Consider the following 24,226-nt stretch of genomic DNA (forward strand, 5'->3'; position numbering starts at 1 on the left):
AGATTGAAAATTTCTGCTTCCTGACACTAAATGGATTAGCAGCATTTTCCCTGAGTACAAAAAGAGGAATCATGTATTGGATACTGAAATCAGCAGGCGGCTGCTCAAAGTATCTGCTACACGCTGGAACTAATTCTCATTATTTGAAAAAAAAAATAATCACAGATCGAGGTGGAAAATAAGATTGATAAGCACTAATAGCTGCTTGTGGGATTTTAGTTTCACTAAAACTTTGAAGTCAATTTTATATTGAAGATATTCTCAAGCATTTTTCCTCTGACCGATGTGATGTTTTCTATCTTGCAAAATAAATCCTATGACATTAGTTATTGTATAAGTAAAATAAAATAACTGAAATTTGAACTTCAATAAGAACGTGAACAGTTTGAATAATATTGAGTGAAGTACAGGAAGCAAAATATGTATGTGAGTCAGAGAGAAAGAGGTTAAAATTACATGATGATCTTGATATTTGAATGTCTCGTAAATACCAATTCGCGAGGCAAGAACAGACTTAAAAGTTCAGTATTAATCTCTATTGAAAGTGCTCAACTTCCGGAGCTACGGAAAGACCCAAACTTTTATGACCAGGTCATTAATGATTTTGGCAAGAAAGTCAGAAGGCTTGAAGTGAGCTTCAAGTAGCTCTAGTTTCGGGCAACTTTCTATCGTATTATTATTAAATTAATATTAATATCAGTAGTAGTAATAATAATACTGTAATAATACTGTACTAGTAATAGAGTAATATTAGGAGTAGTGTAACAGTAGAAGCTAATGTCTTAGTTATTATTTGTAGTAATGGCTTTAATTCAAATGTTAAATGTTATTAGAGTTCCCAGAAAATAGACAGCAAGCTTCATCGGATTGCTTACTCAAAGTGGAACTTCACCACACGCTACTGTCCAATACATTGGGAGAATTTTATTCTTAAATTTCAAAGAACAAAATACATGAAAATTAATGGTTACTTAGGTGACTGGTACGGTATAATTATTTTACTTCGATAGCTTTAGCAGTAACGGGCTCTACCAGCAATCAGTAGATTCAAATTTCAATTCCGGTATAAGACGTTCAAACTCATGATTTACGTTTGGTTTTTGGTTTGATTTAGTTTAACGTCAAACAGTTATGTCTGCTAGGCTAAAAAAGACGTGGACCTACTGATTATAATGGAATCCGAATCACCTTGGTCATTCAACTGTCGAACCATGATATACGTATTAGTAGCACGGATCCATAAAACACCACAAACAGTATTTTGTGAACACCGATTAATTTGTTTATTAATACAGATTCAGATACAGCGGTAAAGCCATTTTATAATGTAAATAGGAAACATGTGAAGGCAGTTTGAAAGAAAATCGGTAAGAAATTTAAACATACCAATCCAAGCATTCACCTAATGGAGTGATGAAATACTCAGTCAAGACGATAGCCTGCGGAATTGAAATTTAAAACTAAGGAAAGCAAAGCAAAACACTACACTTTCACCAACGCCCACGCCCAATCAATCATATTTTCATCTTACGTCATTGTAAAGAAGCAGGCCGGTATCCAGCTCAAAAATGTAGGGGGCGCGGTAGAAGTTAGGGCGGGCCTGATCCAACCTATATTATAATTTATCACCATATTATAATTCATTTGAGAGCCTGAAAATTTTAAAAGGGCAGTAAAAATTTAGGGGGGGCAGCTTCCCTAGACCCCTCGTGAATACGGCCCTGTGAAGAAGTATTTTCGCTACATTATAGGCAAAAGTTGCTACAAATAAACATGTATTATCGTCATTCATTGATACAACAAATTCATGTAATTGCGTACATTGTGTGTAAAGAATGTACTGCAGAAATAAATTTTATTTACTAGGTTCCGCAAAATGCATAATGCAATGCGTGATAGCGAATAACAATATATTATAAGGATTATTGCATTAACCGCTTCAGAAATACAGGGTGTAACAAAAAGGTACGGCAAAATTTCACTGGTGGATTCCTTATGGGTAGACAAGCAAAACAGTTCATATGACCATATGCCGGGAAATGCATCGTTACAGAGTTACGGCCATTGAGCCACCTGACGGTGTGAAATAGTCACATTCTGATCGTCCTTCAATGTGACTCAATTTAAAAATCAGTAATTCAGCCTCTAATTAAGCTAGAAAGATAATTTTGATATCGATGTGTTCCTGAAGGACGAAGCTTTTCGTCTATATGCATTTTATGTATGTGAGGGGTACCACGGCGGATGGGCGAGGGTAAAGTACGTTTTTTTTTGTTTGTTTGTTTGTTTTTTGCATCAGAATTTTGGGGGTAGCATTCCTTCTCCCTTGGTGTATAATCATAAAATATGGTATGTGGAACTATGAAGTAGTCCACTATATCGTTGTGTGCATATACTCCTGAGTCTTACCTGGTCTCAGGGCACAGCGCACATTGAACGTTCTTGTCTAGGTGAGGTTTCCGTACCTGCAACCTAGAACGTATCTTCATTTTTATATTATTAGGGAGAGCATTTTGGGTGAATGAAAGGTACACAGTTTTCGAGGAGGAAATGTGCGAGTAGAAAGGAAACATTCATTCACAGCAAAGGCAATGTGTGAGGCTTTAATGCGAGTGCCTTTGTCTCTTAAAACGAATCTAATTTGAAATTTAATTCCCGATAAAATTTTGGGTTAGTGTTGGATTGGAAACAACACAGCCTAAAAGGAAACATTCAGATATGAGAGCAGAACGGAGAGTATATGTATAGAAACTGCAACAGACTCGGATTTGCCAATAAATGAGTACTACTTACGGGTTTAGTTCCATCCATTCCAGTTTGTTGTAGTCTGTATTAACACTCACACTAACACATCACTAATACACAGTTCTTGAAGGTTATTCAGTGACACTTGTCTTAGTCCGAAAAATGAGGTGGGAAGGTTTTTAGTCCATTAAGCATCTAAATTGCTTGGAGATTAGCTCTGGGCGGCGACCAATTAGGAATCTGGACTCCAGCATCGTAGACTGCTAGGCAACCATCTCTTCCTTCTTTTCTGTATGGGCGAAGTTTTCGGTGATTTTCCCTCTTTTGGGAGGACCACGAGGGTGTCTCCTAAGGATCTGAAATACCCTAAAAGTCTATGACAGTCCTTTTCTCATTTTGGGTATTTTCTTCTTCAGATTCGTATATGCTTCAATAACAAACTAAGACAAATCGGAGTATCTCGCACACAGAGAAGTCGCGCGGTTGAAATATCGAGGTAAAAAGCTTAGTGTTACAAGTTCTTGCTTCTATTTGTAACTTCGCTTGGCGTTGTTCGAAGGATCTGGCGTCCCTATCTCAGGAAATCAATTGCTTGTGATGAGAACGTTCTCTTCAGTGTGTTTCCATCTTATGTCTGCAGTTTCATTGTATGTTTTTTTTTTTTTATTTTCTGCTCTATCTGGATTTTTGCTTCCGGCTAATGTTGAACGATTGAAAGCTAATTGCATGAGACACGAAAAGTAAACGTTTCTATGCAATGGAAAATTAAATTTAGAATAATCGCGTTTCTTTATTATTTCCTTTGTACTCTTTCTGATTTATTTTGTTTTCCTTTTAGAAATTACAAATTAGATCTGTTTTACGCTCCCTCCGCGAAGTTGCAATTTTCTCAAATACAAAATGGAAAACTTGAAAATATGCAATAGAGAGTAAAACGAAAAAACGTGTTTCTGAAACATAAGAAAAGTGAATGAAACTTGAATTTGAAAAAAAATTGAAACATATACATATGTGAAAATTAAACTCAAAATAAGGGCGAATTGAAATGAAAAGCCCTGTATAACATTCAGGTCGTAAATACGTAAAATGATTGCAAGACTAACTATGACATAAACAAACAATAATCAAAATCAAATCATAAATGCAAATATTGAATATAAAATCAAAGCTCAAAGTAATGAAAATTATTAAAATTGCATAAAATTATAATGCATGAATCTGGAAATGAATTCCTAAAATTGCATAATGTGTGAATTATTCAATAATCAAAAGGAAATTGAAAATTAAAAATTAAATGAACAAAATATATGCGAAAGGTACGATAAAAATTAAATCAATGTACCTGAAATGAAAATTATATGAGCACATACTTAAAAGTTTCAGCAAGCACTATGTAGTTATAGACAATGAATATTACCAACCAAAATAAAATGCAAAATGAGTTTAAAATCAATCAAGCTAAAATAACATGTAAATAAACTAGTCGCTTCTAGAGTCCTATGTTTCATGAACATACTCAAAACACGAATCCTACACTAATGGAATAAAATTAATTCATTGCCAATTGCAAAATGTCAATATCATTTTGTATATTACTGTAGCACTGAAATGCATGTCTCTATTAAGTAGGTTCAATGTCTGTTCGTGGAACGGACACCTATCTCAATAGTAATCATTTAAAGACAAGAATCCTCAAAATCATATTACAGTTTCTTAGAATGAGAGGAGGGGAGAACAAACATGTGTGTTCACTGCAACTCAAGGTCAACATATGACAAGATAACAATAAGTGAGCAAAGCTCGTCGCAGAGAAGCACGGAGTCGTGCGAGGAGAATGCAACAGAAACAAGCAGGATTCAGAATTGTGCATTAAAATATGACGTTAATATTCATATGTCCTTTTTACTCGTGTGTATAAAGGAATATGTAAAGTTAAATTTGAGTGCAGGTTTTGACATGAATAGAAGTGAAGACGGAAAGAAAAGAATGATGAATATCCATTAATTCTCCTGGTATAGTCTATATACAAAAGGGTCAATGGAATTCACATGGTTTCTTGGATGCACTGTTGCAAGCAACGGGGGTGTTTCATACATACTCCATTCGCATGTCTAACGCGATTTGCCTTGTACTACCCTTTTGTTTCTCAATTGTCTTCGTCTCGAAAGTCCTACGTAATAACGTCGAGTTATTTTGCGTCTTTCAAGGGGTGAATGTCTCCTTTTCTTCTCCGATGGGGAAGGAAATGTGAGTAGGAAAAGGAAATGAGAATGTGGGAGGAAAGGGGTTGGGAAGGCGTGGTTGATCAGACCACTCGATCAGGGTGGGGGAAGGGGTGGATTCTCAATTTCCGTTTCCAGTACTCTTTTTCCAAATCAGTGTCCTCTAAGTATTGCCTGAATACCATTTTTTTTTAACTTGAGGGAGAAGAGGCGGGATGCATAGTTACAAGGGGAAGGCTACACAACAGGAATGAGGCGAGGGTAAAACACAGGGAGAGGGGTTGATAGCAAGTTTGCGGTTACCATGGGGTACACAGTCTGTCAATGACCCTGGACACGCTTGAGTTTCAGAGGCGGAGCTCTGTTTACGGTGTCTGTGGATATCCCTTGTGTATTACTCGCAGGTTGAGCGTTTTGTTGTTTGCCAAGTGAGGGGGGTTTGCAGGTAGTTTTTTCAATCGTTCTACTGCAATCTCTTCCTCAATTTGGATACCTCTACCATTGACATAACGAACGAGATATTTGTTCTTGCCATGACATCTGCCAATAATGTGTCCACGGAATTTATAGGTATAATCTAAAAACTGCGGCACATTAACTTTAGGCGTGACATCTAGTATGGCTACAGGATCACCAATGTCAAAGTCATGTGAACGGGGACTTGGGTGAAAAGCATCCAGCCTTTTCTTGAATATGTTCTTAAGTTTCTCTTGCGCCTCGTCTCGAATTTGTTGCAATAGTTTGAGACGTTTGGTATAGACTTCGGGGTCGGTGCAAGTGTCGAATTTGACATCAAAAGCCGTTCGGGGAAAGTGGCCGAAAAGAAGTCTATATGCGCTATCTCCAGTATTGGAATTAACAGACGTGTTAATAGCAAATGTGATAGCGGGTAATATCTCATCCCAATCATCGCGATCTTTACTTATGTAATGCCGAATGGATGATTGTAAAAGTCACAATATTTATCACATAAGCCAATACTGTTATGGTTTTGAGTTGTAGCATACTCTGTTTGTATATAGTATTTCTCAGCAAATTCCTTGAAAACTTTGCTGGAGTGGCTAGGTAATTTGTCCAGTTTTAAAATACGAGGGTACCCGTATACAAGAAAGACATGGGTGCGAAGCGCTTCGATGATTGTGTTTGCTTTCACATCAGGGATGGGGATAGCAATCAAATATCTGGTGGTGAGGTCAGAAACAATTAAGATGTAGGTATTGCCGTGTTTTGTGATTGGTAATTTACCTATCTCATCCAAAATAAGCGTGGAGAAGGGCTGTTCATTTGTTGCATAAGTTTGAGGATATAATTTTCTCTGATTGGAGTTTCGTTTGTGTAACAAACAAGATTCACAAAGGCGAACTTTTTCTCTTAGATATTCACGCATGTTCGGAAAAAAGATACGAGAGTGGGCCAACGCGTATGTTTTCTGTTGTCCACCATGATTGCCAAGTTCAGGAAGCGTGTGTATGAGATGAAACGCTTCTTCTCTGAGGCTCTCGGGAATACACAACAGGTATCTTTCACAATTAGTGTAGCGAGCAATCTTGTAAAGCTTGTCATCAACAATTTTGAAGCTTCGCAACGCTCTTGCGTCGGTTGGATTACGAGGCGGTTGATCGTCTTTCACCAATTTGTACAGCGGACCAAAGAAGGAATCGTTTTTCTGCGCTGTAACGACATCGACAGGGTCCGAAAAATTAAAATCTGGGATGCCTTTTGTCTTCTTTGCGTTCGACACAAAGCAATTTTCCGCTGCAAGACGATCAAATGTGACATCTTCGGTATCGCATGGGCGGATAGTGTAACGTGAGAGGGGGTCTGCGAAATTGTCCTTACTTTTAATAAATTTAACATCAAATTGAAATTCACTGATAGTCATGTACCAGCGTAAAAGTTTCGAATTCAGTTCTTTCGCAGTTTGTAAGTAAGTCAAACTCTTATTGTCACAACAAAGAGTAAAATTCCTACCTAGCAAATAGAACTTAAATGCTTTGTAGGTGGCAATGATGGATAAAAGCTCCTTATGGAGAATAGACAACTTCAGTTCATTAGGTGTCAACAAACGTGAGAAGTAGGCTATTGGGTAAAATTCAGTGTCAGTCTCGTTTTCTTTCTGTAAGAGAATCGAGCCGAGACATGTCTCAGAGCTGTCCGTATATACCCAGAGAGGCTTATTTCTATCGTAAGGCTTTAGTACTTCGGAAGAGACCAATTTGTCTTTGATCGTTTCAAAGGCGGACTGCATTTCCGGGGACCACTGGAATTTAGCACCTGTACGTAGGAGAGGACGGAAAGGGGCTACATATTTGGCATAGTCCCGTATTCCTCTACGCATGTAATTCGCCAAACCTAAGAATTGTCTAAGTTGGCGTGTGCTTTTAGGTGGTTGGTATGTTTTCACTGCATTTATCAATTTCTCACTAATCCTATGTCCGTCTTGAGAGATAGTATAGCCTAAAATATCTAACTGATCGAAAAGGAATTTAGATTTGGCAACGCTGCAACGAAGTCCACTAACGCGAAAACGTCTGAACAGCTTTTCCAATGTCACTAAAGCTTGTTCTTCCGAATCGCTTGAATAGACAATATCATCAAAATAGTATTCGAGGGAGTGAGGTTCCAAATTCGATAAAACGATACTCATAAATTGATTATAGAACGCAGGAGATACGTTCAGACCTTGTGGAAGTTAAAATATTCGAAAACCCCAATGTTAGGAATAGCAAAGGCAGTATATTTTCTGCACGAAGGGTGAAGGTCCAAATGGAAATAGGCATTGGTGACATCGAAACATGTCAGAAATTTATGACCACTAAGTTTCTGAACAATGTCCTGGATAGGAGGAAGTTGTACGCTTTGAAATACAATTGACTTGTTAATTTCCCGGAGGTCAATGATTTTTCGAATCGCTCCTGAGGGTTTGCGAAGAAACATGACTGGCGATCTGTATGGGCTACTCGACCGTTGTATAATTTTGGCGTCCAACAATTGATTAATGTAATCACGGACTTCATCTTGAAGGTCAACAGGAATTGCCTAACTCTTACCTCGAAAAATCGAATGTTCTTTCATTTGAAATTGACATTGAAAATTTCGTGCGGAACCAATAGTGTCAGTCCAAGTCATGGTATCAGCATATTGATACGTTAATTTAACTATTTTGTCTTTTGTTTCAGGAGAAACGTTCGGTCCAATTTGTAATTTAGATGAGTCAAAATTACGCTGACCTTCATTTAAAAGGGGCAAGTTGACATAGGTGGGGTCAAAGTAGGAGTAAAATTCCTTATCTTGAGGGGCAGTTACCACCTCGTCTGCAGTTCCAATAAAGAGCGAAGGCTGTAAAGTTATACATTTCTGCCTGGGGTTGATGAGTTCGATGTAATTGCATTCATTGTTCAATAAGGCATGGGGTATGAGAATACCATGTTTCGTAAAAACGCGGGGGTCAGGTTCAATACAATAGTCAACGCCCGTGTCTCCGTTGTGAAGTCGGAGCGGAACTACCGTGCGAGAACGGGGTAACAACCTCGTTCGTTGACCTAAGGTGAAATATGGTTTCGAAGCATTTAAAAGGATGTTATACACAAATGCAGATAAACTAATGGGAGGGGTCGCGTTAAAAGCGTCTGGCGGGGATTTGCCATGACGTTTGAGCGTCAAGGTGTTCGATTCCATATTGACCTGTGCCATATGTGGTCGTAAAAAATCCACACCAAGGATCAGACGTACACTTAAGCGGTCGACGATATGAAAGCGATGGTGGAAGGTGTAACCATGAATTCTAAGGCGTAAAACAACAACTTCATTAAGCTGTACTGGGGCCTGAGAGATACCTACTACAGTGGTTTGAATTTGATAACGCTTGGCCGACTTGGGGACAAGACTTCTATCAATGATAGAGATAGATGACGCGCTATCTATTATACCATGAACGTCATTTCTACCAATTTGTAGTGGTATACGAAGAATCTCATTTGCTATAAGTGGTACGTGAAGGGTTTGAGCAAAGGGTTTGCGTACTAATCGACCACGTGGATTTTTATTTTCAGAACAAGTGGTATTGGTACGATTTCCTTGAGGGACATGTGGCGTACGTTGTACACCTGGGGACCGTTGTCCGAAGGTGGGAGGGGGAGGGAAGCTCGGGGTAAGACTGCCCCAACTGTCTTACCCGTAGTTAGTTTAAAGCCTGCGAGTAAGTCAAAGGTGGGTAGGGGTAGAAGCCCTGAGCATCGGGATTCAAATGTCCACTACCACTTGGTTGTGTGGTGGGTTGCATCGTCATAGGATGGGGTGATGATCCCATACCCATAGATTGCGGAAAATAAGGCATGTACGGATAGGGGTAATAACCTGGAGGGAAAGGGGTAACTGGATAAGAAGGATACTGTTTTCGTCCTCTACCCTTACCAAACTTTTTAGGTTTACCTCTAAATTGACCTTCCTGTCCTGTATTTGTCACAGAACGTGTAGTTTTATTGGAAGCCGTGGTTGAGGCTACTGACAGAGTTGAGCCCTCTAAGTCTTTCTGTAATTTATCAATTTTGGCCGTTAGGTCCTCCGTATTTCCCTGAGGGGAGGGAGGTGCGTGCTGTGAAGCGTTCGAAGATGGAAGAACGTGGCCAGACTTGCCTTTGATTTTAAATTTATTTTTACGATGGTTGTTGGAGAGTTGAGGATTAGTCGTATTGGTGGGTGCGGGGTTCGTGTCTACAAAAGTGTCAAGAGACTCCGTAAAAGAGGTCGTTTGTAAAGACGCAAGCTCTTTCCGCACTGCTGCTTTGACTTTATCTTCCAACGTTTTGGCCTGTCTGCGTTCTAGACGATTTTTGTTTAGTTCAATTTGTGTGAGAACCTCCAAAAGCTCGTCCGGGTCGTCAAAGGCATGAAAACCAATTCTGTCTAAATAGTAAGGCAAAAGGCCGTTCTTAATGAATGAACATTGTTCTTCATTAGATAAATTATCACATTTATCCAAAAGAATCATTTTCTCGTAAACATAGTTACGGACGGATTCTGTTTCACCTTGTACTCTATCATGTAGTTGTTCAAGGATTGAAAGTTTGTCCCCAGCGCGTTTAAAAGCTTCTATGACAGCATCTTTGAATTCAGTATAGGTAGCGTTTTCCAAGTTATTGCGCTTAAGGAGAACGCGAAGTTGACGTCTACGTTTACCTGTAAAACATGACACTACTACTTGTTTTGCCTGGTCACGGGGAATGTTATTAAGGAAAATAACATCGTCCATTTCTTTAAAAAATTCCTGAATATCATCCGTATCCGCATCAAAAGTCGGATAGCGAAAAGCTGCATTATGAACATGTACGACCGGCGGTGGTGGGGGTGGAGGTGGATTTGGTGGGGTTGGTTGATTACTTGGGGGAACCACATTCTGGTTCAACACGTTTCCAGTATTTACACCATTATTTTGGTCTGCCATGTTGGATGACGATGAGGAAGAAAAAGGCCGCCTACAAATTGTTCTAGTGCGCAAACGAAGAGCAAATGCCTCTCTAAGCTCCTTGGCGTTTTTCTTAAGGTGCTTACGATTTCTTATCGCTAGCAAGTGGATATCATCCAGTAAACCACCGAGGGATTGCTTGGAGTCTGCCGACATGCGGACAATGACCCATCAAGAGACTGGCATACAATGCTTATCTTCGTAGTCGTGCCACTAATAACAACAAGGAAGGAAGTCAGCCGATTACAGTGTATGAGGCGAGTAGGTCAGTAAGCTCTCGTATAATAATCACAATGTGATTACAAAACACATGTAGAATGAGTTAAACAGGAAGGGATACCATCACAAATGCTACGCATAAAGGTCTGTGTTCGATTCCAGAAGCGGGTTTCGTTATCACGTTGCATGTAAACCGGGTTTCGTTATCACACTGTCAGCCTGCGGCCTCAAGGGTACGAGCAGGTTGCGGCACCACGTTCTATGGGAAGGACCACTGGTTCAATTCCTAGCGGTAGCAGAGCGGGTTACGGCACCACGTTGTGTGTCCGCAGAACCACTACGGGAAGAGCGGGTTTCGGCCAATACGATGTGAGCCCGTGGCCACAAGTGTACGAGCGGGTTTCGGCACCACGTTGTGAGCCAGCGACCGCAAGGGTGCGAACGGGTTTCGGCACCACGTTGTGTGCATATGCTCCTGAGTCTTACCTGGTCTCAGGGCACAGCGCACATTGAACGTTCTTGTCTAGGTGAGGTTTCCGTACCTGCAACCTAGAGCGTATCTTCATTTTTATATTATTAGGGAGAGCATTTTGGGTGAATGAAAGGTACACAGTTTTCGAGGAGGAAATGTGCGAGTAGAAAGGAAACATTCATTCACAGCAAAGGCAATGTGTGAGGCTTTAATGCGAGTGCCTTTGTCTCTTAAAACGAATCTAATTTGAAATTTAATTCCCGATAAAATTTTGGGTTAGTGTTGGATTGGAAACAACACAGCCTAAAAGGAAACATTCAGATATGAGAGCAGAACGGAGAGTATATGTATAGAAACTGCAACAGACTCGGATTTGCCAATAAATGAGTACTACTTACGGGTTTAGTTCCATCCATTCCAGTTTGTTGTAGTCTGTATTAACACTCACACTAACACATCACTAATACACAGTTCTTGAAGGTTATTCAGTGACACTTGTCTTAGTCCGAAAAATGAGGTGGGAAGGTTTTTAGTCCATTAAGCATCTAAATTGCTTGGAGATTAGCTCTGGGCGGCGACCAATTAGGAATCTGGACTCCAGCATCGTAGACTGCTAGGCAACCATCTCTTCCTTCTTTTCTGTATGGGCGAAGTTTTCGGTGATTTTCCCTCTTTTGGGAGGACCACGAGGGTGTCTCCTAAGGATCTGAAATACCCTAAAAGTCTATGACAGTCCTTTTCTCATTTTGGGTATTTTCTTCTTCAGATTCGTATATGCTTCAATAACAAACTAAGACAAATCGGAGTATCTCGCACACAGAGAAGTCGCGCGGTTGAAATATCGAGGTAAAAAGCTTAGTGTTACAAGTTCTTGCTTCTATTTGTAACTTCGCTTGGCGTTGTTCGAAGGATCTGGCGTCCCTATCTCAGGAAATCAATTGCTTGTGATGAGAACGTTCTCTTCAGTGTGTTTCCATCTTATGTCTGCAGTTTCATTGTATGTTTTTTTTTTTTTTATTTTCTGCTCTATCTGGATTTTTGCTTCCGGCTAATGTTGAACGATTGAAAGCTAATTGCATGAGACACGAAAAGTAAACGTTTCTATGCAATGGAAAATTAAATTTAGAATAATCGCGTTTCTTTATTATTTCCTTTGTACTCTTTCTGATTTATTTTGTTTCCCTTTTAGAAATTACAAATTAGATCTGTTTTACGATATGGTAATACTCTATATGTGAACTTGTTGCATAGAAGTGTTATATGGAGCAGCCCTGAAAATAAATGTAATTTTCAAACTGATACTAAAAAATTGGCCAAATTTGCCCTCCTCCTCCTCCCCCATATAAGCAAATGTACACATACAGGCTATAACCATATAGTGGACTATTGCATTGCTCCATATACCAATTTTTATAACTATGCCCCCAAGGGGAAAGGAACCCCATTATCAAAATCCTGATACAAAAAACGAAAACGCACGTACTTGATCCTCCCCCGTCGCCATGGAGTGCCCCACATACACAAAATGCATATCGATCAAAAGCTTTGTCCTTCAAGAACACATTGATATCAAAATTAGCTTCTTAGCTTAATTAGGGGCATAGTTATTGAGGTTTAAATTGAATCACATTGATGGGCGACCAAAATCTGACTATTTCACACCGTGAGGTGGCTCAATGGCCGTATGCATTTCCCGGCATATGGTCATATGAGCATTTTTGCTTGTCTATTCATAAGAAATCTGTCCTTTAAATTTTGTCGTATCTTTTTGTTACACCCTGAATATTGTAGCAATAACTCATTTAATCAAAAAAACAAAAATTAAAACATACCGGTAATTTCTTATTTTAATCTCTACAGATTTCGCCAATTTCATGTCTCTTATCTCTAATTCTTTAATACTTTCGAACTTTCAAGAAGACAAGATAAGCACTGAGATGCATTCACTGAAGTTTCCCAGTCGACACTTCAGTGTTAATGTTTGCATTGTAAAATACAGGAGTTGGACAAAAAAATCTAAAACGTTTGCAAAAGTGTGAAAATCTACTTAGTATGGTGTGAGGCTTCCTTTTGCGTTCAAAACAGCTTGTACCCTACGTGGAATGGACGTATACCGCTCCTGAATGGTGGTGTGTGGAATTTTGTACCATTGTTCCTCCAAAACATGCTCCAGTTCCTTAAGGGATGCTGGTGGAGGGTAATGAGATCGAACACGCCTTTCTAACTCAGACCACAATGGCTCAATGAGTTCAGATCTGGTGATTGTGGGACCCAGGGGAGGTGTGATAGCTCCTGGTCATGCTCCCTAAACCATGATTTCACCGTTTTTGCAGCGTGACAGGGTACCAAATCATCTTGGTAGATGCCATCACCATCATGAAACAATATCTGGGCCATGGGTAGAACCTGGTGACCCAAAGTGGCCTCATACGCCTTAGCATTCATTATTTCATGCAGGGCTATGATGGGACCTGCAGAAAACCACGATATCATTGCCCATACTGTAACAGAACCACCTCCATGCTTTACAGTTGGGAGCAGACAGTCTGTATCATAGGCCTGCGACGGTGTTCTTCATTCGTAAACACGACCAGTTGTTGGAAACAAGGTGAAGATCAATTCATCGGACCACATTACGTGTTTCTACTGCTCATGAGTCCACGCCTTGTGGTCCTTGCACCACTGGATACGCCTCTTCGCATTTACTGCTATGACCAGGGGTTTGGCGATAGCGGCCCTGCCATGAATTTTCATTTTATGAAGTTCCCGTCGCACTTTTTTCGATGAAACCGGGTTCTGTAGGCCGGAACTGAGTTCAGACGTAATTTTCATTGCAGTTGTCTTCTTTTTAGCTGCTACAATCAGTTTTAATGCCCTCCGGTCCCTATCTGACAGGATTGTCTTTCGACCACTGTTGTGCTTTGAAGACGTCGTTTGGCGATGAATTGTGTACGCCCTCATAACATTGGACACAGTGCCTTTTGATACCCCACAATGTTCGCCACTGTTGCCGCTGAAGCTCGAAACAGACGGGCACCAACTATCATGCCTCTGGAAGTCTGTCAGGTCGCCCATTTTACAGCACCACCTTCACACTACGACACTCACAGGTGAACTGGTTACTGCTGACGGAAGAGGAAGGTCCACATGACACATTGAAACAAAAAACGATCGGCAACCGCAACACGTGTTGTACAGTGAAGTTGCAAACGTACATGTCTTGTATGAAGTGTTTTCAGATTTTTTGGTGCAGCCCCTGTATCTTTTCACTGATTGCATCTTCACTTTAATGACAAATAAATAGCAAGTTAATTTGCTACAGCTAAATGTTACTATGTAGTATGTATTAGGCATCAATAAAATTTCTGAATATTTTTCAACAGTCGTTTGTTCAAATGTATGACATAGCCAAGGAAGAATTACTAATTTCTTTCCTGGTAATGTTCATATTTTTCTTAATTTGAACAATGTTTAAGCAAGTTTAAGACATGCATTTTTAAATGACAGAGAGGGGTACTTAAAGATTTGAATTGAATTTGAAAATTTCCAGTGAAGAAAGTGGGCAGGAGAAAGTATTAGTAGTAGAAAGTATTAGAAAGTACTGTTAGGTAATACAGTATGATGCTGAAAATTACCTGAATTAATCGTTAAATTCGTGAATTCGGCAACTAAAATCGCCGATTTTTCAGATATGTGCTTTTTTCATGAATGCGTTAGACCACTCACTCTGAAAGTACACCATTGACTAGATTTCTATCCCTATATTGGATATACGGAGTAAATAGAGGATTTGTTTTATTGTAAGCGCCACTTAAATGAGGATTCAACCCTCTTACGAAAAGCCTAGGAACACTCAACGTCTCAAATGTTCAGTCGATCTCACTTTGTATGTCTCGTGCTTCTTTAGAGGGGGCATGGGAGACTTGTTGTTATGGTTATTTCTTACAATTTTATCAGGTCATCTCCCTGATATCTTGTGCCTATGCAGAGGTTCAACACGGAATGTTTGAGAGAATTATTAGACCAGAAATACGTCACTTCTTTACTTATAGATACCCCGTTAGAGTTACAGTCAGCAGCAAAAATATCTCCTTACTTGACCGCTGTAATTTCATTAGATTGAATCCTGTACTTTTCTTGCTATTACAAAAGGTTCTACAAATGCAACCCTATTTAATCCCCACATTTCAACCAGGAGACGACAGTTGTTAAACCCGTGGAGCGCTGAAACAGATTTTATTGCGGAATTGACACAAGAAAAAATCTCCAGTTTTAGATTAATTTCTGTTGTTTGAGCATGAAACAAAATCATCCACTTTACCGTCCAACGAGTATGCCCTTTAGGTAAAGGAAGCGGATGATTAAGGCCAGGGCATGATGATGGGGGGAATTGGTTCGATAATAATATAGGAGGAAACGGAAGTACTCCTATAAAGACCACAGACACGATGTTGTTCATCGCAAACTTACATGGCCAGGGATCGAACCAAGGACCACACACACCAGAAGTGAGTACTCTACTACTAAACAACTGTCCGCCCCTCTCTACAAATAAAGCAACAATAGAATTCCAGTAACAATTACCTAAACAATAATATTCGATGAAGAGAATTGACACGACTAGACTCGAATTCCGGGTCTGCCAATAGGTAGTTTCATACGATACCACTACAACCCATTTCCTTCACGCAAAGGTGAAAACTTAAAGTACTAGTTACGGATGTAATACGTTTCCTAAGCATATTTTACTTTAAATATCTGGAAACCTAACTAATATTTTTGGACGACTTGAAAAAATTTAAATAATTACAAACTAACGTCTGCTATTTTTTATTCCTCCTAATAAGAGAGGGTCATGAAGTTGCTCCGCTGAGATCCGAACGAGGCAATTGTGTTTGAATTTGATATGTTATAACTAGACGAATCCTACAGTTATACGTCCCACTGAGCGGAATATCGTGAGTTACAACATATTTTGTAATGTAAAACCTACAAAAAATCACCTGGCAGAATAGCTTGAATCGAGTCATTTGTTCGGAAACGGTTGGGTAAATGGAAAACTCGGTGAACACATATCCCATCATTTTCAAGAACACACTTTTTTGGGGCAAAAAAAACTTTTCCCCGGGGTCTCCCGCAGGGTCCCAGACGGAGGCTAACTCAAAATTTTCAAATTTCAAGGGTGGTTAGTAGCACATCATGTGAACGCTGTTGTAAAATGAAAGAAAATGGAGCAAGTCTCGACTCTTTACGACAACCCTGTGGAAAATGGCGACGGGTCAAAATATAAACAAAAACTTAACTGAAAAATCCATGACCACCCCTATAAATCGGAAACGGTCAGAAAAAATGTGAGAACAAGAAAGGAAGTTTGGTATTATTTTCAAAGTACAAAAATTAAATTAAAACGTCTTGTCCCAAAGCACCCACAGGGTCCCAGGTGGGGTCTAACTAAAAAGTTTCAAATGGCAAGAGTAGTTAAGTAGCACATCGTTTGAAAGCTGTTGTTAAATGAAAGAAGATGGAGCAAGCCTCGACTTTCTACTACGACCCTGTGCAAAATGGCGGCGATCAAAATTTAAACAAAAGCTTAATTGATAAAATATGGCCGCTTAAAACCTATATCGGAAATATAGCCATACCAAACTGCTGAAGGTAGGAAAACCAAATTTGGCATTGATCAGTAGGTGACGAAAAGATGCGAAATGTTCAAAAACGCGACATCTCGAGTTCAAAATGCCGCACTATGTATCGAACTCATGTCCAGCTCAAACCACTGGTGTTGCAGACCCGAAATGTGGTATTTACGTTTATGGCTAACAGGAGATATCTTCAAAATATCAAAGAGTATAATCTGTAATCCAATATGGCTGCCAGCATGGAAAATGAGTTTATATATACAGATAAATGTACTATTTCTTGAAATATTGTAACAAACCAATAAAGTTCGTGCAGCTCGATGCACTGAAATGATTTACACGTGGTTTGGTAGTGCACGCCAATCTTGTAAATGAATGTTTTTTGTATATTTGGTATTCCTTGAAATATTGTGATCAAACTAACGAGTGGCATACAAATTTAACCATGACGAATACGTTATAATACAGCCCCCAACGTAACTGGTGCAGCAAGTCCTTTATGTACGAACTACGTATGACAAAATTAGAAAAATGCTCGAAGCTATTCAACTTTCGTCTAGCAGTATGAATAGGAAGTTAGAGATGTGTGTTCATCGCATATTCGTTATATTCACGTAAAAGATTTCGAGAGAACTGTGACGAACGTGCATTAGGAACAAATCATATATGTGTTGTTACGGAATGAAATAATAGTTGAAGTGAATCGAAATCCAATAGTTCTTTAGTCTTCCTATTGTTTCTAAATACATAAGAGAGAAAAATGGAGTTGACGACGATTGTTGACGATTAGAGCGAGTGCACCTGGCAATTTAAAAGAAACGGCAGAAAAACTTGTAGGTAGAAAACAGGTCGTATACCACGCTGATAATACCAGACCAAAAACAGACCATTCAGAAGTTACGAAAATTTGGCTGGGAGATTTTAATGCATTCATAGTATAGACAGGACCTGCCACCTCAGACTATTACTTGTTTTAGCCTCTGTAGAACTCAATGAATACAATTAAGTTAGCTTCGAAAGAGGTTTGTAAAATATACTTGATCAGAAATCACAGAAGTTCTATAATGACGGGATTATAGTGGTGCTGGAAAAATGAGATAAAGTCACCAAACAAAATGGTGCATATGTGGTTTTATAATTTAATTTCAAATTACAATAAACATCTTCTAAATAACCAAATATTTGAGAAATGAATACCAAATATAAACTACACTATTTTAAATACAAATTAATTATTTAATAGTTTTAAATTAGCTTGGTTTGTATATGTGTGTTAATGAAATTACGTGATAACGATGTATAGACATTTTATCGTAATAATTGCAACCTCCATTACCTCTTCCACATCGAATTTCTATAAGTAATTTCATAGTGGTATTTACATCACAAATTCTTTACACTGCCCAAACTTCAAGTTTCTAGCTTCAACAGTTTACCCTAGTAAATCAATCACTGAAAACTCCTTCTTTTATGTAGAGAGATTTGGGTACCAAAACGAATTGCCAGAAGGTTTTTTGAGATGATTATCTTTACCTACGGTGCGTCGGAACACTCTTACGACTTTTTGTTAGAATTGCATTGGACCATTCTTCCAATTTGCGACAAGGATGTCTTGACCCATGCACTTTCATTTCTTCATACGTGTACGTCGACCCATTCCCAATTTTAAGTATTAATTTAAATATATTTTAATCCATTCACACAAGTACTACTAAGAATATCCATTTTTGCTGGCGACTGTAACATCATTATTTAATACACTTGAATAGTTAATGCTATGAATTTCAGTTTCCATATATTAAATTGATCAGAAGTATAGTTGATTGTTACGCAAAAAATCTTGTAAATAACAAACCTTTTGTCCTCTTCTTGCTGTGTGGCAATAGAACTAACATAAGTTCCGAGTCTCCATGCTGCATTTCTTCATCATTGGTTGGATGCAACGTGGTATTTTCTGATAAAACTTCCCCGTGATCTGATTTTTCTGTATTAGGTTTCGTGTTCACTGTTCCTTCGTCATTCGGTTTCTTGTCTTCAACAACCATTCCTAATTCTAGTTCCATTTCTCTTCGTCTCCTTCTCCTTTCTTCCAACCATTCATCCGTTGCTATTTCTGGTTCAGGGACACGGGATGGACGCTCAAAAATCCTGGAAATGAAATTACATAACATGAAAGCATGTTCAAGGAGGGTGTAAAAGATCCATGTCATAGGCTAACTTCAAAAGAATACGAAAAAATGTAAAGAGAGCAAAGTTGTTGGAAATGCTACGTTTTCAATTTGAAGTTTAGATCTTTTAAAAATCGGATCAGGAATTTTGACTCCAAATTGGTAGTCCCCCCAATGGTAATTGAAAAAGCAACGCTACAAGTCATAGTATTACTATATAACCATTAGTTTACGCAATAATCGTACGGAAACAATACAAATTATGCTGTAGGGAACAAACAAGAATACCACTAATCTTGGTTGCAATCATTAGCACCTTGGGGTGCAGAGGCGGCGGAAATAGAGGGGATGAAATTCAAAACAAATTCAAAATTGGTTCAGAAGAAAAGCATCCATGATATCGTGAAAACAATGCAGTTATTGCTATGTATTATTGCAACTATTACCCCTCTTGCTACGTACTACTAATAATAGTATTACTTTAACTAATACCAACATTAAAAGTCTCATACTCTTATTATGGGTACTACTCCCTTGTACTGGAATGCCGCTAAGCAAGAAATATTGTACTGATATCCAAAGTACGTATTTTCGCATTTCTATAACTATAATCTATAAATTTATTTATTTTTTGATTAGTGATTCCTCCAGGACGCAATAGTTATTGTCCTGTCTGTCTGGAATACCTTCGCTGTCTTGAGAACTATGATAGATAGAAACAAGATGTTTTCGCCACTCCATTTCACATCAAAACGTATGCCTATCAGTCAAATTGTAGACCGGTGATACCAAGAGGTCACTTGCGGTTAAGGGTCAAAAATTTAATTTGTCAACAATTTATGTAGCGACAGCCTGAATTTGTATTCGATACAAACATAGAGTATTAGGTTAGCTTGCATTTTTTCTACTTTTGTAGCACCCTCTAGAATAAAAATGATGTCACCTCTGTCCTCGGTGCAATGAGTTAACGGGAACTAGTGGCACAATATGACAGGTGTCATCCAAATTAGCTAGCATAAACACACCAACTCATCCCATACCCCTGGTACGATACAAAACCACATTCAAGTGGCGGACAGACTAACAAGTTACGTGAATGGTTTGAGAAGACACGAACACAGAACAATAATCTAGAGGGTGACATTGTATCCAGCGATGATGCCACTTTCCATCATAACGGTACAGTCACCAAACACTAGGCTGTGTACTCTCATAACCTCTACATAGTTATGAAAGCTCACCATTAAACTGGTCCTCGAGTGAATGTGTGGTGTACAATACAAGGTAATGTTTTATTATTCCCCATCATCCTTCCTGATAGGTTAACATCAAAAACTATCTAAATCATTTAATTCGATACTGTAGCCGTATCTGGATGACATGGTCTTGGCATTGAGGCGTTTATTTCCAGCACATGGAGCACTGTCATATTACAGCCGTACATTACAACAGTGGCTAAACAAGATGCTTCCTGATCAATGGATTTTCGCAGGGGTCCTGTGGAATGTCCAGTCAGGTCACCTGACCTAACGCCACTAGACGTTTACTTGTGCAAATGTATGAAGTCACTCGTTTATCAAACTAGACTCGAACTGTGAATCACCTGAAGGAGAATATAAGACACATGTGTAGAGCAATAACATCTGAAACACTGAGGCATATGTGTGGTAGTGTAGGACACCGTATCTATATGTACTACTAGCAGGAGAGATACCAACTTGAACACATGCGGCAGTAGTATTATATCTGAAAGCGCTTATGAGGCACGCAAATTTATTCTCAGTAACGTGTAGATTGTCCACTAAACTTTCTAAGCAACAATATAATATGTGGCTTAACTGCATTACATATTTCGAATCTCAAACGATTTTCAAACAACTTTCAACTCATTACAAATTTTCATCCATCTATCTCGCCCGCCCTAGCACGTCACATTGTTGGTGAATGCAACCGAAATATGTACTATTCTTTCTTGTTCACTATGACGTAATTTTTGCTTGATTTCTGCCCAATTACTTTGAGAACTAATGCTTCTATTTCAACACTATAATTGACAATGTTGTTTATTCAATTTCCATTGGGGCAACTAACAGTGAAATGCCAAAACTCCTGTCCGATTTTAAGAATTTCAACCATTTACATTTGAAACGTGTTTCAAAACAACACAGACAACGTTTAGGTCATTCCTGACGTAAAGGTAAGACAAAAAGTATAGACTAATCTTGATGAACAAATGCTTCCTTTCGGAGTTATAGGCTACCGAAAACATGAAAAAATTGAATTTTAAAGGTCCATAGCTCCAAAAATTGTGGGACCTATCCTAGTTGGGTGAAGACTTCGCTTAGGAACTACTATGTCCCCTATCTAAATATCTAAGTTTCAGAATCCTATGATACTTAAGAAAACAATTTTTATAGAGGTAGTTGGTGAGTACTTCTAATTATGTCCGTACCCAAACTCCCTCTATAAAAATTGTTGCATGAGTACCTTAGGGTTCTGAAATATTTGTTTATGGATAGCGCACGTATTAGTTCCTAAGTGAAGTCTTGATCCTACTACGGTAGTTCCTATAGTACTGGAGCTATGGACATTTAGAGTTATTGTTTTCAAGATCCCGGTAGCCAATAACTCCGAAACGAATCATTTGTGCACGCAGGTTGGTCTATACTTTGTTTTATCTTGGTATCAGGAACCACTTCGCAAACGTTGTCGGTGTTGTTTCTAAGGCCATCCTGGGTATATAAATGCTTCAGTTCGGTGTTATGAATAGCTGAGAACTTGTGAGTAAATGCAGAACACGTTCAATAATCGAGAACAAAATGTCGATCAAAGTTTAAAATAATATTAATTAATTTTAATCGTAGATTGCAATAATGTATAATTGGGTTGGTGTAGGGGCACTGCAAAGGTAACCTCAAAATAGCAGATCAGGTGATTGATGGGTTATTTAGTCAATGCTCAAACTAAAGAATAACCAAGTACAATGTTGCAACAAGAAAAAAATATAGTCCATTGTTCAAGGCACAACAATAGTGTTAGAACTACAAGAAGAAAAAAATGAAATAGAATCTTTGAGTTTAACGTCCCATAATTATATTCGTTAGACTGAAGGACACGGATAATTAAGGCAAATGAATGATGATGAAAGAATTGGTCGAATTACGAAGCGAGAGTACCCCGAAGAAACCTACGGGCACGATGTTCTCCACCACAAAATTATTTGGCCAGGGATTGAACCAGGGACCCCACGCATCACAGATAAGACCTTTTTACCACTGAACAACTGTGCCCCCCCACTTATATAAAGATATTGACATGTTTGTGTAATACAAATTTTAACAGAAATAAAATTGAAATGTTGAATGATCGCTCCTAAAATATTGTAGGTATGAACTCATTTTTTGCACGCATATGTATACGGTTATCTTTCCAAAAGTTACAACTCAATTTGTGTTTCAGTTCCTTCTAGACACTGTCTCAAACGAACAGGTAAGTTTGCTACGACCTTCCTCAAGATCGCAACAGGAATACGACTTATGGCCTCTCGGATCTTGTTCTCAATTTCGCCAAGAGTTTGTGCATTGCTTTCGACACACTTCTTCCTTAGCGCTCCCTTCCTCCGCCATGAAAATAAATCGCCTGGGGTGAGGTTTGGACATTGCGCTGTCCATTCTGTGGGAACACGGCAATCTATCCAGCGTCTTCTGAAGCATTCATCAAGCAATGTCTTACAAGCAAGGCGTAATGAAAAGGAGCTCCGTCTTGCATAAATAAAAGTTCATGTGACTCATCCCATTCAAGAATTGTAGGTTGTACAACATTTCCATATATCACTCAGTGTTCATAGTGTCTCTCAACAGATATGCTCAAATAATACGAGAATCCACACCACACTGTCACATTCTGCTTACCCTTTATTTTTCAACGGTTTCTTTGGAATCGCCTTCTGCCCAATAATGGCTATTAAGATGATTTAGCGAACCCCCTACATGAAACACAGCTTTATCACTCCACAGAACTTTTTAAAGACATGTGTCGATGATCCTCATGCCATGTTAGCAACATTTCACAAAATCCAACACGACTATCGCAATCACCTGTGTACGGTTAGAAGCCGGAAGCGCTAAGAATTAAGCACATGCATTGCATGAATTGAAAAAGAAAAGGACTGAATTTGTTTGCTGTTTTTTGCTGTTCAAAATAAAATTACAGGAATCAATCGAAGAGTTTCCGTAACAGTTTATCTAGGTAGAATTTGCTGGCTGTTGTATAAGATAATGTGGGTTATTTATAAGCTTGTAGATATGAAGCTACTGATATGGATACTTGGTTGTGTTATGATAGGGTTACGGAGCATGTCAATGATAAGATGTATGCGAAGTCGTTACAACTGGCGACTAGTTTTAGTGAGACCATGCAGTAATTATGATCACTTATTTAACTAAATTGGTGTCTCCACAGTCAGCACCGAGAAATAAAATACGCTGCCTCAAGTTGTTATGTAATAAGATGTACATTCCTTTTGAACTGGATACAGGAGCAGCAGCTACAGTCCTGCAAATTAAACTCTATGAACAGTATTTGTATAATTGTCATAATGACTACACAAGCACTGATTTACGAGCAGCCGAAGGTACGTCTTTAAAAATCCTGGGTGAAATAAATGCTTGCGTTGAGTTCAAATCATTTGCTGGATGGTTGAAGATGGTACTGGTAGACAATAAATTATCACATGCTATACTAGGGCGTCCTTGGATACATGTTTTGTTTCCAGCATGGAGACAAATATTTCAAGGTAATGAATTGTTGGAACGCCGAATTATTAATAGTGTTGTTAAAAAATATAAGCGAGGTTTTGAAACAAAAATATGCTAGTGTATTTTCAGAGGAAGTTAACAAGTCTAAAACAGGATATGCTTGTCACATTCCTGTCAGAGCGGACGCTATTCAAATTTTTAAGAAGCATTATCAAATACCATATAGTATAGTATGGCCACAAGTCAAACGTGATGTAGATAAATTAGTACCACAGAAGATGTGGAAACCGGCGTCGTGTTCTGATTGGGCTACACATATGGTTATCGTGAGGAAGGAAACAGGTGAATTACGCTTGTGTGTGGATTATAAGGTGACACTAAACAAGGTTCTTGAAAACATGGTGTATCCACTTCCTACACCGGAAGACTTTTTAAATCAATTACAAGGCTTGGTGGTTTTTACTGTTCTGGATCTAAGAATGGCGTATCAGCAAATTTTAGTTGATGAGCGATCCAAACCTTTGCTAAAGGTAACAACGC

General features: G+C 38.8%; 1 protein-coding gene across 1 annotated transcript in view; it reads right to left on the bottom strand.

The window, feature by feature from the left end:
* Positions 1 to 24,226, bottom strand: part of MnM (myomesin and myosin binding protein) — a 227,392-nt gene that overhangs the window by 12,191 nt on the left and 190,975 nt on the right. The window contains exon 10 of the mRNA XM_081743875.1: positions 18,617 to 18,909. Coding sequence (XP_081600001.1) covers positions 18,617 to 18,909 — 293 coding nt within the window. The remainder of the gene's footprint in view (positions 1 to 18,616; positions 18,910 to 24,226) is intronic.

The sequence above is a fragment of the Thermobia domestica genome, chromosome 17 (genome assembly GCF_964235325.1).
Source record: "Thermobia domestica chromosome 17, izTheDome1.hap1.1, whole genome shotgun sequence".
In the NCBI taxonomy this organism is placed as follows: Eukaryota; Metazoa; Arthropoda; class Insecta; order Zygentoma; family Lepismatidae; genus Thermobia; species Thermobia domestica.